At 38.4% G+C, this 16,062-nt stretch overlaps 2 protein-coding genes across 2 annotated transcripts; one reads left to right on the forward strand and one right to left on the reverse strand.

The window, feature by feature from the left end:
- Positions 1-2,338: 2,338 nt before the first annotated feature.
- Positions 2,339-5,827, forward strand: LOC143853478 (oxoglutarate-dependent flavonoid 7-O-demethylase 1-like). Its single transcript, XM_077363263.1, has 4 exons — positions 2,339-2,673; positions 3,892-4,139; positions 4,676-5,000; positions 5,353-5,827. Exons 1-4 carry the CDS (start codon positions 2,422-2,424, stop codon positions 5,617-5,619), a joined length of 1,092 nt encoding a protein of 363 aa, XP_077219378.1. The 5' UTR covers positions 2,339-2,421; the 3' UTR covers positions 5,620-5,827.
- Positions 5,828-6,784: 957 nt separating this feature from the next.
- On the reverse strand, positions 6,785-15,515 carry LOC143852217 (putative serine/threonine-protein kinase At1g54610). The gene is made up of 7 exons (XM_077361597.1): positions 14,832-15,515; positions 14,456-14,740; positions 14,058-14,375; positions 11,074-11,301; positions 9,481-9,581; positions 7,585-7,702; positions 6,785-7,423 (listed from the first exon to the last, which is right to left on the reverse strand). The coding sequence occupies exons 1-7, from the start codon at positions 15,201-15,203 to the stop codon at positions 7,103-7,105; spliced, it is 1,743 nt and encodes a 580-aa protein (XP_077217712.1). The 5' UTR covers positions 15,204-15,515; the 3' UTR covers positions 6,785-7,102.
- Positions 15,516-16,062: the final 547 nt, after the last annotated feature.

Below are 16,062 nucleotides of genomic sequence, written 5' to 3' on the forward strand. Positions count from 1 at the left end.
TATTCTATCATTATTTTAGGGAAATGTTATCAGCACTACTGTATTTTGATGAGCACTTTATTAAAAGTACGATACGGCGATCCTAACATTCGGATCGGAGGGTTAGGATACACCTATGGAAATTATTTTCTGGGCACAACCTATTTAGGCTGTGGCCCATCTAATGGACGGTTTGGATCATCCTACGGTGCGGGCCATACCCTACTTTTAATAAAGTGAGGAGTGCCTGGCCTCATCAAAATACAGTAGTGCTGATAACATTTCCCTTATTTTATCCAAGAATAATAGAGGATAGCAAGTCTATCCAAGGATAAACTAGACCATTGGCAATAAGCTATGGTGAACAACCCAATTCTAGCAAAAGCTCAACTCAACCTGGCCCAAATTGTACGATTAAATGTGGAATAGTGCTTAAATTTTGGCCCTGTTCGGCACAAGGATAGCTATCACTGATAGCGATTAGCCACCTTAGGAGTGGTGGGTGACACCTGAGCTAAAAAGGAGAAAATAAGAGAAGGGAAACCGTGAGCAGATATTAAAGATCGGAGGGGACAAGCGAGGATATTAAAATCTTAGTTGTGAGTTAAGGTTCCAAAGCTTCGAGAGGAGTATACCCGAGGAATGCAACCTCATAACCTTTTTAGAAGGGTTTTTTAATTTTTTTTCTAACTTTTCAATTTGCACAATTTAGGATTTATGACTTTTCTTTTAAATCCCTTTCATATTTCCTATAAGCCTAAGCTTGAATTAGTTATGTAGTTTCCAATCTTCTAATTGTTCTTCAAAACCTAGCTTACTTTTCACTAAGGACATGTTTGGCAACCACATGGAATATTAGTTTAACCAATCTGTGAGAGGAGTAGGGAGAATGAGAGAGGTAATATCTTATATTTTATATTACTAGAATTTTTGGATTAAGTACTAGAAATAAGAGGATATAAATTACCAACGTAAGAACAAAGTTGATTTATGGTATGAGCAATGGGATATAAGAGATTATAAATTTATGAAGCATTAATTACGAGAGCTCTAATTGTATCTAGCAAGGGCTGGACAATACTATCAATATTGGAGCAACAAGATTGCACTTGTACATTGAACAAAAAAAGAGTTTTAACATAAAGAAGACACTGAAAATTATTATATTAAAATTGGGAAAGCCTGGAGTTTAGCCCCAAGCAAGATGGGGCTAAACTCCGGGCTTTCGTAGGTGTTTTAATTGGGTTTAAGTGCCATGTCATCAAAATCCCCTATTTGGTTGCGATTAGAGGAATGAAATAGATGAAGACTACCAGGAATGTTGCCTAATTGTCTCCTTATTTGGTGACGTGACAAAATGCAAGCGAAAAAACCACCGATTTTCTTAGGATTGATGTTTTTTCTCTCATCTCTCTCTTCTCTCTCTATATTGGTAATGACACACCCTACCACTACCCTATGAGGTTGACAATCAACCACGGTTACTTACCACTATTCTACCTGCAACCAAATAGAATTTTTTGTAGCTTTTGCGGTGTATATTCTAATTCATTTCTTTCTTAAGAAAAAAGGAGGGAGGGAGAGAGAAGGAGTGGGGGGCGGCGAGGGAGAGGAATATTAATAAAAAATTAGGTAGGTAAAGGGTAGGACTAATGAAAATGTTTATAAAAGGATGGAGCAGGGAAAGGAAAGGACTTGTGAATGATTAAGGATGGCGAAATTATGCTTTCTATAAAATGGCATTAATACCCATTATCCGTGGTAATATCCGACTACATTCGATGAATCAACAGTGCAAATGGGTTCCCACATATACCTCCAAGACACAACGATTCCGCTCTAGGAATGTGCACTCAAACAGCCCAGCAGTCCTGTGAACAAGACTCATGTTTAGCTTAACAGAGAGAAAAAAATCGGAAAAAAGAAAAAGAAAAAACCAAGAACTTGGGTATGCATACGAATATTCATAGGAATTAAGGAGAAATATTAAAAAGACACTTCTCTTCAATCACAACTTTAAAAAAAAAACACGCAATAAAATAAAAAATTTAGAATTTCTAAATGACTTTTATAGGAATTAAGGATACTGATTTTGTAATGGTGGCAATTGTTTGAAAATTTAAGCCTTAAGTAAGGTTATTTCAGTCATTTACACTGTTGCCGTAATCAACTGTTTGAAAATTCAAGCCTTAGGTAAGGGTATTTCAGTCATTTAACACCAAAGTTAAACGTCAATAAGTCTATTGTTTGAAAATTCAAGCCTTAATTAGGTAAGCTAGTTTTTTATTTGAAGAAAGGAATTCTGTTTTGAAAGAAGTGTTTTACATATATTATTTTACTTATACAGTATAGACTATAAATCATTTAACATGAGTTAGCATCTTCTCTGCCTCTCCCCTTGTTTTTCTTTCTTTGGGGATTTTCGGAGATTTTGCAAATTCCATGGAATCTCCTACACCCGTGGCTCTAGCAGGTTCGCTACCAGTGCCTAATGTTCAAGAATTGGCTACCCAACACATGCTCACGGTCCCACCACGATATGTAAGATCAGATCAGGACCCTCCGATCATTTCAGACAGTAATTCTCTTCCAATGATTCCGATCATTGACATGGAGAGCTTGCTTCATGGAGAATCAATGGCTCTTGAATTGGAGAGATTGCATTCCACTTGCAAAGAATGGGGTTTCTTCCAGGTCATTTGCTCAACATGTTTTTTTCTTTTTGTGTTTTGATCAAACCTCAAATTCTACTTCATACAATAAACCCACCAGGACCAGGGAAATGGGTCCTTCAGATATATGCCATACAAATAGACCCATGTAACAATCCCAGTATGGGTCAAGCAACGAGCCAAAATACTAGATCCCAGCCTACTTACCGAGAGAGAGAGAGAGAGAGAGAGAGAGAGAGAGAGAGAGAGAGAGAACCAATTGCCCCAAAAGATTAAGCTAATAGAGTTGGTGTTATTCAATCAAGAGAGAGATGTGAGACAACCAATTGCTCCAAAAGATTAAGCTAATAGAGTTGGTGTTACTTAATCAATTATACTTCCAACACCCGCCCCCATGTGGCCCACCTGTTTTGGGTTGGCTGTACACGTGAATTTTTAATATCAAGGAGTTGTTGGGTTTTGAACCCCATACCTTTCGTAGGGCAATAGCTGTGATGCCATGTGAAACAACCAAAAGCTTAAGCTATTAGCGTTGGTGTTATTTAGAAAATGTAGATAGGAATTGGAGAATTCGGTGGAGTTTCTATTAAGGAAACTTAGGAAGTGTATATAGGATAGGGAGTGTTTTAAGTCATTAAAAGTATATTTAGGCTCGGCGAGATGGCCTTTTTGAAGCTTGGATGCTTTGAGAAAGTAAGGAGGAGAAGGTCTCTGATGAAGGGAACTCTCCGATGTTATGAATGCAAAGTATGGAAGTTTTTGGGTCAAACTTTCCATGACTTTTAATATAATTTTGGAGATTATCATACACCTCGCAGTATCCAAGTTAGGGCTCAAGGAATATTCAAGATCTTCGTTGAAGATTGCAAAGATTTTGGTTGCCTCAACAGGGTTATTCTGTGAAGTTTTTATGAATAGACAGCAGAAATTACACCTTTATTATGTTGTGTATGGGGATTTAGAGTGGACGGTAGTGGGGGAAATGAATTGGATCTATCTGTCAGGGACTGGGAGTCATCTCCTAGGTCCTCCTACGTTGTAATTTCAAGAGGGACTCCTGGTCCCTCCTCTATGTAATTCTCGTATGATCTATCAATATACTTTGTCATCTTTCAAAAAAAAATTAGAGTTGGCGCTATTTAATCATTTATACTTAAACAAGAGAGAGAGAGAGAGAGAGAGAGAGAGAGAGAGAGAGAGAGATAGATCAGTGATAATCATTTCTATTAATGTGTTGCAGTTAGTAAACCATGGAGTTAGCTCTACATTAGTTGAGAAAATGAAATATGAGATTCAAGCATTCTTCAAGCTTCCCTTGGAGGAAAAGAACAAACTTGGGCAGCTACCAGGGGACGTTGAGGGATACGGGCAGGCCTTTGTTGTATCGGAAGAGCAGAAGCTCGATTGGGCGGACATGTTCTTTCTCATCAATCTCCCAGCCTATCTAAGGAAGCCTCATCTATACGAAAAGCTCCCTTTCTCTCTCAGGTCAGATTATAACAAGAATTAATCACACTGTTCATAAATATGCACCTTGGTCAGATGTGTTGCACAATTAAACGACTATTCAGTTAGCTTCTATTGCATGGGATGGGGTAATGTGGGACTCTCTCAATTTTTTCTACGCTTACCCATATTTGCATAGTTCTGATTCTAAGAATAATTTGGCTAGGTAAATGTTTGATAAATTTTGGAAAATTTTGGGAAGATAATGGAAAAATATTCAGAAAAAATGCATGCACTTGTCTATTACAACACATGTATCAACTATACATATAGTTACTTCTCTAAATAAGATGCAACAAATGGCGTGGAAGGATCTACTACTAATATGTAAGAAATTGATGAAGTATTCAATAAATTTGCATTTAATTCAGGATTTTTTTGTTTAATCTGCAAAATGCAAGTGTGTTTGAATTGTTCCATTTCTTTAAAGTTCAAAATGGAGCACAAAAAATTCAAGACATTTTCAAGAATTTTTCAATCATTGGGAGAATTTTGTAACTATGATCTTTCCAATGTAGAGAGACTTTGGAGGAGTATGGGGGGGAACTGCAAAAGCTTGCTGTATCTATCTTGGAGCAGCTGGCTAGAGCTCTAGGAATGGATGTTGTAGAGATGAAAGAGTTGTTTGAAGATGGGTATCAAGGAATAAGGATGAATTACTATCCTCCATGTCCTCAACCAGAGCTGGTCATGGGCTTTGCCGCTCATTCCGATTCTGTCGGACTTACAATCCTCCTTCAAGTTAGCGAAACCGACGGCCTCCAAGTAAGGCACCAAGGGACATGGATTCCAGTTAAACCTCTCCCAAATGCCTTCATAGTCAATGTGGGAGACATATTGGAAGTAAGTTGGTTACAAAAAATTTATGTTTACGATGAATGATTCAGTTTTTCGTACTTAATTCTGAAGGTTAGCTAAGGAAGAATATGTTCGAAGTGCCATTTGTAATCCGTAATGAAAGTTTGACATGGTATAGCTAGGGTTGCAACACAGGGGATGAATTTTGGGAATTAGGGTTGAGCTTCTGCCATAAAATCGGGTTGGGTTCGGGTAAAGCTCAACCTGACCAGGCCTAAAGAAAGGGTTTCTTATCGATGCAAAAATTGTAAATTAATAATTTGACTATAAGAATACCCTTTTCAATCAATTTAAATGGTAGCGTAATTTGATGGAGATTTAAACTTTGGATTTGCAGATGTTAAGCAACGGGGTCTACCGTAGCATGGAGCATAGGGCAACAGCAAATTCAGTGCAAGAGAGGCTTTCCATCGCTGCATTCTGCAATCCAAAACTAAATGGAGAGATCGGCCCAGCACACAGTCTGATCAACCCACAAAATCCGGCCATATTCAAAAGGATAGGGGTGGAAGAATACTTCAGAGGCTATTTATCTCGGCCGATCAATGGCAAAACATACCTCGACTTCATGAGGATAGATGATGGGGAGCATCTGAGTATATGAATACGTCCATGAACAGATAAAAGCTAATAAACTATGTCATGGTCTAAAGCTCTCATCTGTATTGAACATTTATGGGCTATGTGTTGCTACATTGTATGTTTGAACTTTGAAGTACTCAAGTATATGAAACAAGTCACTTGTATCCGGTCACCTTTGGTGATATTAATTTCTGAAGCTTGCATGAACATGAAGAGGCCATTTTACATCACATTGCACTGTAGCCTCTCTCAACTCACCTACAAAATCACCAAAATACCCGCATCTCTACTTTTCAGCTTCTTATGTAAGCTCTCTCTCTCTCTCTCTCATCTCATCTTTTGTGGTAGAGCTCACTGACAAATTTCTGAGATGGGTCTGGTCTTTGCTCTCTGTTTTGCCTTTTGCTGGGCATCTTTGTGCATAAGCCAAGAGTTTCCTTTCTGGGTTTTACCAGTCATGCAGATCAATATGGAGGAACCGCAAATAAACCAAATGATATGATTGAAACTTAAGTCAAATGGGCGTTTTTTATTTAATTGCAACAAAGATTTATGTCCATTCCAAATTCAATTGTAAAGAAGTTCAGCACCCATGTTACTAATGTGAACAGCTAAGCACGAAATCAGTATATGAATACATCCCAGACCTGCAACACTAAATCCTTGAGACTACTAATTGCCTCCATGATTGGAACACAAATGGCAAGAGTACGAATGCAAAATCTGTTTCAAAGTTCCTCACTTGGTTTAGTTCCAATAATTGTAAAGTTTAGGCCCAGTTTGTATATGATTTTCAGAACCGATTGTGAGTCCAAAACTGATTATTGGACTCAAGTTTAAAAATTGAGTCCAATAATCCGTTTTGGACTCACAATCGGTTCTCAGAATCCCAAGGCCCTGTTTGTTTCAGATTGTGACAACTGATTGTCAGACCCAAGCCGATTATTGGACTGAAAATTAAATGTAATTTCGAGTCCAATAATCACTTGGGGGCTCACAATCGGCTGCCACAATCTGAAACGAACAGGGCCTAAACAAACAGGCTCTTGGACTTTTGAAGGACAATCATCGCTTAATGAACTCATTAATCTTTTGGAAGAACACGCAAGAGGGGGGAAACTGAAAATATGTACTACACAATGCCAAGTTCTAGAGAAGCACTTGAATCTGATATGAGATAGTACATGTAAATAGAATATAGGTGTATTCTATGAACACATTTATTGGATTTCACTAAACTAACCAGCATTCAGTTTTCAACAGTAGGAAAACAAAAAAAAATTAAAATATACATATCAGGAAGCTACTTCTCCAGTCTATAATAGGACCAGCCATCCAAAAAATGGGGAACAACAAAATAGAATGAAAAAGGATAGAGATTTTAACTCACAATAACACTTAACTGATGTTCCGAGCAGCTTCAAGACCATCGTGGAAACAGAAATAGCACCTCATAAATCGAATCTCATCGTCGCATATGGGAAGGAAGTCTACGGCATGCTTTCCTACCCTTTGATCCGGACACCACCCTTCTCTTTCTGAGTTTCCTTTGAGGGGTGAGCTGGCACACGGGCATTGCTGGCAGTATGTTTCTTTCTCCTTGGTGGACCCACAGCACCAGGGTCCACCAATGGGCCAGACCAAGTTGGCATTTGTCCTTTTTGGTATATAAATGTCGTGGTACTGAATGGAACATCAGGTGGGTCGAATGTAGGATCCATGTGATGCGAAGAACCTAATGGAAAGCCAAGTGCTCCGTCCTGGTGTGGAGGAGGAAACTTCTCACTCTTGCTCTTTGCATTTGCATGTGTAATTAGACGCCTCCTCTGTTATGATAGCAATTAAACACGATAAACAATGAACTGTTTGAATAATTACACCTTTACATGTGTAATTAGACGCCTCCTTCAAAGAACTAGTCTATTGAAAACAATAATATGAGCAAGAAAATATAGTAAAAGAAGGATTTAGCAGTTTTTTAACATACATCAAGGTTAGATTGAAGCTCAGCATTAGCTTCAGGAGCAGGCATAGCCCTTACAGCTCGATCACGCGTTCTAGTCTTCTTCACGCCATCCGCATTGGCTCTTCCACTAGCTCTCAGCCTATACAGTCAAAAGCCTTCAGGTGAAATGGATAAAGTAAAAAGCGCACGCAGCAGCAGATCCATTAAATAATTCTTAAAGAGCCAGAGAGTATGAGGAAATGAATATGGGACTTCCTTTCAACAACAAAAAAATCAAAGAGAAATGTATATGGGATGCAGCCAAAAACCAGTGGGTGGGGAATTATCCAATGTGCGTAAAAGAGAATTCTTTAATCAGAGCAGAAAGGAATATTTTTTTCACGAGTTCCATTTGTCAAGATATTAACACAAAGTTGAAGATACTGATCCCAAAAAAAACATCTATTTGACAAGATACTACAATCATGCAGTCTAGACCACCAAAATACTATTCAAAATCACACATATATAAAGGAAATGATGATTAGAAATGTATAAAGTATAAACTGGCCAATGTTGTCAAAAGAAAGGATAAAAAGAAAATAAAAAATGTTGACTCCATTATTAGCCAATGTAGCCTGCAAAATTTGATTCATGGAGCCACGTTTATGACTGCCTTTGTCAGACCAGCACATCTCCATTGAAAGCAATTGCTTTATGACAACCATGATTATATTTAAGGTCTCTTTCCACAGTGAATGGACAGAAAAAAGTATCAAAGAGAATCACAGCCCTGGCCTTAGAGCTGAAACATCTGCTTCATTATACCCTTTACTCATAAAGAACAGGGGTAAGCCAGTCCAATGCCTCCCAAATTGTCTTTAATAATCCAACACCTGCCGAACCCAGATTGCTGAGACTTGAACCATTGAAATTTAGCTTTAGATAATACAAAGGCGGTGGTAGCCTCCATGTTTCGACAACCTTTTTTCCCTGAGAACATGACTGTTCAACACATCATTCATACATCAATGCAACATCTCAAATATCCTTTCTAATAATTGATTTCTAGAAAAAATAATATTCTGCTCTTTCCGTATAAATCAGAGTTTTACCACCAAAGCCAATCCCCCTAAGATAGGACCTCTTTGATTGAAAGAAGCAAATTATTACACCTCGATGAGAACTGCGATTATGGCTGGGATGACCCACTAAACGCCAACAATGAATCACAATATCTTAAACAAAAGAGCAAACCCTTTCCTATTAGGACAATGACTCGTTCACCGAACAACAAATAAACATCAATTAGGAGTGAGTTACTTCCAACGATTGAGCCGATCCACAGTGAAAACCTTGACAAGACCAACAGTCCAGAAAAAACCAATGACTCTAAGGGGACCCAGTATGGACCCAAAGCTTAGAACTACGCGAGACCAACCCATGAAACTAGTAAAGCATGATATAATGACAACAGTAATAGAGTCCCTACAAATATAGCCACCAAGTTTGGATTCAAGAATAATTCAAAGAGGAAAATATTCTAAAAGTGGGTGAAGATTTGGGGAAATATCAGGAAAATGTTTTACAATTATCAAGAGAAATTGGAATTAAAGGGAAATTGTCGGTAAAATTATCACCATCATAGCTATCCAATATTGTCTTCAAACCATGTAGTAAAATTTTAATGTCTTATTTGTTCGGTGAGGTTATGCCAGTAGTTTTGATCATTTCCAGATGATCCTGGTATCATCTTTACCAAAATAAATATCAGAGTTGCACTATTTTCTCGTACAAGAAAGAACAGTATCTAAAAACGTGACCCTCCAAAATCTAAATAAGACTGTCAAGCACAATCGCAGAATATTAAAGAAATATATATTAAAGAAATATAGAAATATAAGTCTCAAAGTAATCTACAAACAGAAAACCAGAGACCTTCTAGCTTCTTCATCCCTTAGTTTAGCATCCATCTCCTTGCTTGGAGGGTATTGAGGAAGACTTGAAGGCTCACATGCATAAGGTTTGGTTGTGAAGAACTGCAAAACAGCAAAACATGTCATTACAGAAACTGCCTCCTATAAAACGTAACCAGATAGTAAAAACGAACAATTAAAATGGGAAGAAATGCAGACTGGAGAAGATTCACGCATGATATAAGTGCCAACAAAATCTGGATTCCCTCTTACATTCTTTGATCCATAAAGATGGAACTTTGATAGGCGTATTCTTGGTAACAGGGCAGTAAAACAGGCTGCACGCCGGTTACCTTTCCTTAAATTGTATGCTTTCTATAATCAGTAGTGCAAATGTGCAATTAGATGCAAGTTCAAATTTGTGACAGTTCAACCCTTCAATTTGCATATAACAACATAACTGCTGCTTGGGACTGAAAATCCAACATTTGCTGGTCACTCTTTCATTGAGCTATCTTTAGGATATGAAGACGGCAAAGAATTAGCACACATTGTACCCTCAATCTCTTCGAACATTTTTTCCCATTTATTTTTTGTTTTTATAAGTTGTTTAGGAATTTGGAGCATATTGAAGAGTTTCAGGGTCTATTGTGGTAGTTATGTGGTGGAAAGAAGGGACATTCCATCGAAATGTGCACAAATACTAAGAGAAGCACTTACATTTCTAAAACTTTTACTTTATGGTTTTTCTTTTTACTTATTTTCCCATTTTTCTTTATTTTTACAGAACTAACAATTTTACAAACAAGGAATTTATTGGGGTTTACAATTTACACCTCACATCTCAAGGCCCCATAGTTGCTGGAAACGTCATAGGAAGGTGGGAAACGTGTTTCCAAAATGGAAACGAAACACCTATTAAAAGTAAGGGAAACATGTAGGAAACACGTGGGAAACACACAGGAAACTTAGAAAATTTGAATCATGAAACTAAGACTTTCTTTCGCAAAAATCATGGGTTGATCAAAAAAAGATGACATGAAGAAGCTTTTTTTTTTTTTTTGAGTCATACACGAAGAAGCTTGCTAACTCAAATCATGCATTTCTTCCTTTTGGTAACTATCCTATTCGAACTCAAAAAAGACCACAGCCCACTTAAACGTGGTTTCTGCTATTTGCTTATTCAACTCCACTTGAGCCTCATAAGCGGTCAAGAAACTTAGATTCAAAGAGGGAGATGCGACATGATATAATGATATTTCAAGCCTTCAAGTGATAGCCTCTAGGCCTTATCAAGGGCAATTTTCTTTTATGAACCAAATATGATGAAACCCCAATTAAGTGTTTACTCTTAGAATTACAATTGCAACCATATGCTATATGACCACAACAGCACACATAATAGTGAATAGTAGCACGAAGTGCTATAATTGTCTCCAATAAGGATTAAAAGTAAATACCTATGCAGCATAGAACATTTAGCATTCCAACAACACTTCACTCAATGCAGTGCATTCTATGTCATTAGCCACATCATAGAATATCACTGTAAATGGAATAGAGCAAATAAACAAGGAGAAAATGATTACTATAAGTTTATAACATAATAACTCACTTCACTCCTCAATGCAGCAGAAGCAGATTGACGTTCAGCTGGATCAATTGCAAGAAGAGTTTCAATTAATGGCAATGATGATGGTGGAAAATCTTTAAATGTCTCTGCTATGCACCGCTTATATGGCTGTTGGGGCTTAAATATGGTTGCATGGGGCAACTTTGACTTCTTCCAATATTCTTCTGAAGGAGAGCCACAAAGCTTGAAAATCTTGTGTAGCTGCTCCACCTGATAAATTCAAAAATGGTTATAATTATTGTCCATCAGAACAAAATATATTGTTAGAGTTCACAAGCTACCTTTTTCAACAGTGGATGAGACACAATACATCATAAATATAGAAAGAATCATTATTATAAACAGGATCCCCTGTCACAAATTTGTGTTCATGCAGAGCCCACAAGGAGGCCACCAGCTTGAGCACAAATGTAGTTAAATATGGTCGCAAAGGCATATACTTTGAATGTTAGAGCTAAATATGTCGCAAAGGCATATACTTTGGATGTTAGAGCGTGGTGCATGACTGCATGTACTCCGGGCAAAAAGGCCCGACATTCTGAATTGCATGACCCTCTATAGCTTTATGCACAGAAAACCTACTCCCTTGATGTGCTGTTTTTCACTAAATCATACTTCCCGGCTAAAAGGCGATGTACTCTTGACCTGCCTAAGCATTTACATATTTCTGTTTTCTGTTTTAACAAAAGCAGCTATTAGAAATCTACAAGAAACAAGGCGTAGCATCTAGGTTGTTAATAAAAGTTGATACTATTGAGTTTGTGATCTTTTCTTCAACATCTAGTCTCTCCAGATCTCCCTTTACCAGTTCGTAAGATCTGGGGATTTCAGACACCGCCACGAGTGCTTGCGTTTTGCTGGATAGCTGGGGATCTCCCTTTATCAGTTCGTAAGATCTGGGGATTTCACACACCGCCACGAGTGCTTGCGTTTTGCTGGATAGCTGGTCTCAATAGTATCATTGCGGTTGACCATCTTCATCTTAGGCATAAAATCACTGTCAACCATTTCACGTTTTGCCTAGCAGATGCTAAGTCTATCAATCACCTATTGCTTCATTGTAGCTTTACCTTAAGCTTAGACTCCACCTATTCAGAGTCTGTTGAGTTCTTCTTGGAAGCATTGCAGACACATTGAGTCATGGATGTTTGCCCATGTCCTCTTAGAGGTAAAGTACAAAGAGCCTCCTTTTTTGTTGTTGTTGTCTGACTTATTTGGAAAGAAAAAAATAGGAGTGTTCAAAGGCGCATCAAAGAAAGTTTCTAGTCTACATAGGCAAAGATTCTCAGTAGCAGCACGATGGGCAAAGAACCTTCCTTCCTTTTGGGGAATTCCAGTGGCTTCAATCTATATCTTGGAAAGAAACTAGAATGACTAGATGCACCAAGGATGGCTCGTGGCCTAGATGGGAGCCTCCTCTAGGGAAATTGAAACTGAACTTCGATTGGTTTGAGTTTCAGCAACCCAGGACTGGCTAGCATTGGGGTCTTATGAGAAAGGACATCAATTCCAAAATTTAAGATTTATCGTGTTCAATTGGAACTAAAGACACAAATCAAACAGAGGTACAAGCGAGTCTACATGGTGTTAAGAGTAAAGATCTATCACAATTTGATCAGACAATCATTGAGGGAGACTCACTAAACGTAATCAAGTGGCTAAGAGAAGGTGTGGGATATCTGTGGAGATTTGCAAATGACTTTGAGGAGATTCGGGACATCATAGAGGGTCATCGAACTGTGTTCAACCACATTTGGCGATCATTAATTGACAGGCTGTTGCTCTCACACATTCAGAGGTGACCAAGGAGTCTTCAAATTTTGGACCAGGGGATTTGAGTCAGGGCTTCCCTCAGTATTTTAGTTCTTTTGCAGATCCACGTCACATTCATTGGGATCTTTGATGCATTGTATTTTCCTTTTCTTTCTTGTTTTTAGCAGTTTTGTTCTAGAACAACTCTGTCATGGGGCTCAACTCAACTCAACTTAACAAAGCCTTTGTCCCAATAGTTGGGGTCAGCTAAATGAATCCTTTAGAAAAAATTCATGACAGTCATGGGGCTCAATCCTTTTATTTAATAAAATTTCATCATCATTAAAAAAACATGTTATTTAAAAATGCTAAAGAAATTTTCAAAAGAGAAACATGTCCAACATACCCCAAATAGGAGTCAGACTATCCTGATATAGCACCATGCCATTTAACTCCATCAACAAAAAAAAGGAGGGCAATTAGGAGTCATTATATAGCCACTCAAACTACTTTGAACATTCGACCCCTCCCCCTACCCTTGGAAACATGTACAGATTACTTCGCTTGAACTTCAATAAACGAAATTTAAAATTGGAGTAGTTAGATCCATGAAGCTAAGTTGAAGATTAGCAACCTGTGAAAATCATGAGATCATATTAACTGGACTTATGAGAGAAGAATGGACCAGTACCATTAAAAAAAAAAAGAATGCACCAGACCAGTCATAGTCGACATTAAACATGATGAGTGTAGACATTTCATCCATTCAAAATAAGAAATACACATGAGATTGCATATATTCTGATTAATATTTTTCTCCCTGCCAAGAAGTTGAGTTTAGTTCAAGTTAAGTCAGGGAGAAAACTAGATACGGCATTGCAGGCATATAATAAAACATCTTACTAAAACTCGGTATAATGAACACAATAGGCTATAGCAACTGGTTTGTGCAAATTTAAGCAAGGGAGAATCGATAAGGTATTGCAACCATATAAACAAACTGTAACAAAATCCACTATTCTCAGGCAACATAATAACAACTAAATATCAAGCCATGGATCAAAATGAGATCAGTAAATTTATAACCGATTGTGGTTGACAGGTGTGTAGCTGGATAGATCAAGAGAAGTGAAATGAAAAAAAAAAAAAAAAAAAACAAGTTCCAGATGATTCAACAAAGAACTCTGCATAAAGATAATGTATATAGTAGACACCTCTGTACGTCCAGGCATGATGGGCTTTCCAGCCAACAACTCTGCCAGAATGCAACCGGCACTCCAGAGGTCTACACCTACACCATAATCAGTAGCACCTAGAAGAAGCTCAGGAGGTCGATACCACAAGGTCACCACCCGACTAGTCATGGGCACCTTGTGATCCGGATCAAAAAATGAAGCCAACCCAAAATCAGCAATCTTAAGTATTCCACCATTGTCAAGTAAAAGATTCGAGCCCTTGATATCACGATGCAGTACGCCCTGGTTGTGACAGTGCTCAAGCCCCGACAAGAGTTGATGCATATAACATTTTACCTACCAAGTCAAGATCAATTTCTTAATACAAACTAATGCATTCATTTTTCTACTTGAAGAAATGATGAATATGAGCATACCTGAGGCTCTGTGAACTTGATTCCCGGACTCGCAGCGAGACCGGCAAGATCATGCTCCATGTATTCAAATACAAGGTACAAACTACAAGACATCCTCGACGTTACCAATCCCTCCAACTTAACAACATTTGGATGATCCAATCGCCGCAATATGAGAATCTCTCTAGCCATAAATTTCACACTCTCAGGTTCCAAATTATCGAACCGAACCTTCTTTAACGCCACGATTTTACCAGTCAAATTATCTCTAGCCTTGTAAACATTACTATAAGTACCTTGCCCAATCTAAAACAATAAGCAAAAAAAAAACTACAATTACTTCAAAATCAAGAACAAACAAATAAACAAAGAGAGAGATAACAACAATGATACTCGCCTTATCGATCTTCTCAAAAGTATCAGCTCGCCGAGGAGTCCAACCATTGATGGCCTCACCAGCAACAGCAGAAAGCCAAGAAGGCCATCCAGCAGCAACCTGTTCGCCATAAACATTCTTTGGAAGATTACTCAACCTAGGGTTTGTTCTAGACCTTCTTCTCTCTCCCCTTGGCCTCTGATTCCCATCTTCCTTCTCAATTGTCTTCTCATTACTGTCATTCTCATTCTCGCTCTCGATTTTCATCACAGTAATCTGAGATTTCTGACCAAATGCCGAAAAATGTCCATCCATTTCCTTCTGCCTCTCCTCTACCATCTTCAAATCCACTCCCCCATTCCTCCCCGCCTCTCTTCCGAATACGCAACCCATCTCTCACGTATCCAAACCTCATTTCCCCTTCATCCAATCCCTAACCCTAATCTGATCGATTTTGCTTCACATAAACCCTAGCCTCGTGAGCAAAATCCTATTCGATCTGAGATTCAGTATAAACCCTAATTCGTTAATATAACGAATGAAAACCCTAGCAGACTAGCTTTTACCCCCCGACAAACTATAGAAGCAATGATTTACGGAAAAAAGAGAAGAAAAAAAGGGGGAAAAAGAAAGTGAACTATTTCTTCAGTCTATGCTTTTTTGACTCCGTGAGGGAGTGGAAATACAGAGAGAAGGGAGGGGAGAGATATACACCGGAACTCAGTATATATACGTGGGGGCAGATATCTGATCTCTGCACAAGTCAAACCGACTCTCCATTGAGGAGATTTCGGTTCGACCCCACGTTGATTGCTGACTTGGCAGTGCCACGTCGTCTAATTGAATTTCGACACGTACTGATTTAGTGAAATGGAAAAATGACTAAAAAGGACAGTGGGCTCTTTGTTTGGTGAGACGTGGACAACTAATCCATTAAAGGATAGGTTCGTCCTTTTCAGTAGACGTAGGAGAGTGGAGACTATTTTGTGGATGGAGTTGTTACACGAAGCATGTGCAATAAACGGTTCAGATTGGGTACAGGTGAAAATAAAAAGGTGATGATAAATTCGCACCGCTGTAGGCTTATTCGCACCATTGATATGATTTGACATACTTATAAGAGGTGCGGACCATCCTACGGGGGGGGCGCGAATTTATCATTTCCCAAAAAAAGGGATAATCCACGGCCTGCAGTCACGTATAAACCGCATGCTTAAGTGATAAATCGACTCCCCTAGTGGATAAATCGACT

This window comes from Tasmannia lanceolata, unplaced genomic scaffold (genome assembly GCF_043159265.1).
Source record: "Tasmannia lanceolata isolate RefF3 unplaced genomic scaffold, GAP_Taslan_0.1 ptg000019l, whole genome shotgun sequence".
NCBI lineage: Eukaryota > Viridiplantae > Streptophyta > Magnoliopsida > Canellales > Winteraceae > Tasmannia > Tasmannia lanceolata.

What these genes read in the sequence shown, in the direction of transcription:
- LOC143853478 (XM_077363263.1), top strand. Translation starts at nt 2,422, where the DNA reads ATGGAATCTCCTACACCCGTGGCTCTAGCAGGTTCGCTACCAGTGCCT. An exon ending in AAGAATGGGGTTTCTTCCAG is followed by an intron (nt 2,674 to 3,891) that starts GTCATTTGCTCA and finishes AATGTGTTGCAG; the next exon opens with TTAGTAAACCATGGAGTTAG. An exon ending in ATGTGGGAGACATATTGGAA is followed by an intron (nt 5,001 to 5,352) that starts GTAAGTTGGTTA and finishes TTGGATTTGCAG; the next exon opens with ATGTTAAGCAACGGGGTCTA.
- LOC143852217 (XM_077361597.1), bottom strand. Translation starts at nt 15,203, where the DNA reads ATGGGTTGCGTATTCGGAAGAGAGGCGGGGAGGAATGGGGGAGTGGAT. An exon ending in TCATGCCTGGACGTACAGAG is followed by an intron (nt 11,302 to 14,057) that starts GTGTCTACTATA and finishes TGAATTTATCAG; the next exon opens with GTGGAGCAGCTACACAAGAT. An exon ending in AGGGATGAAGAAGCTAGAAG is followed by an intron (nt 7,703 to 9,480) that starts GTCTCTGGTTTT and finishes TTGACTGTATAG; the next exon opens with GCTGAGAGCTAGTGGAAGAG.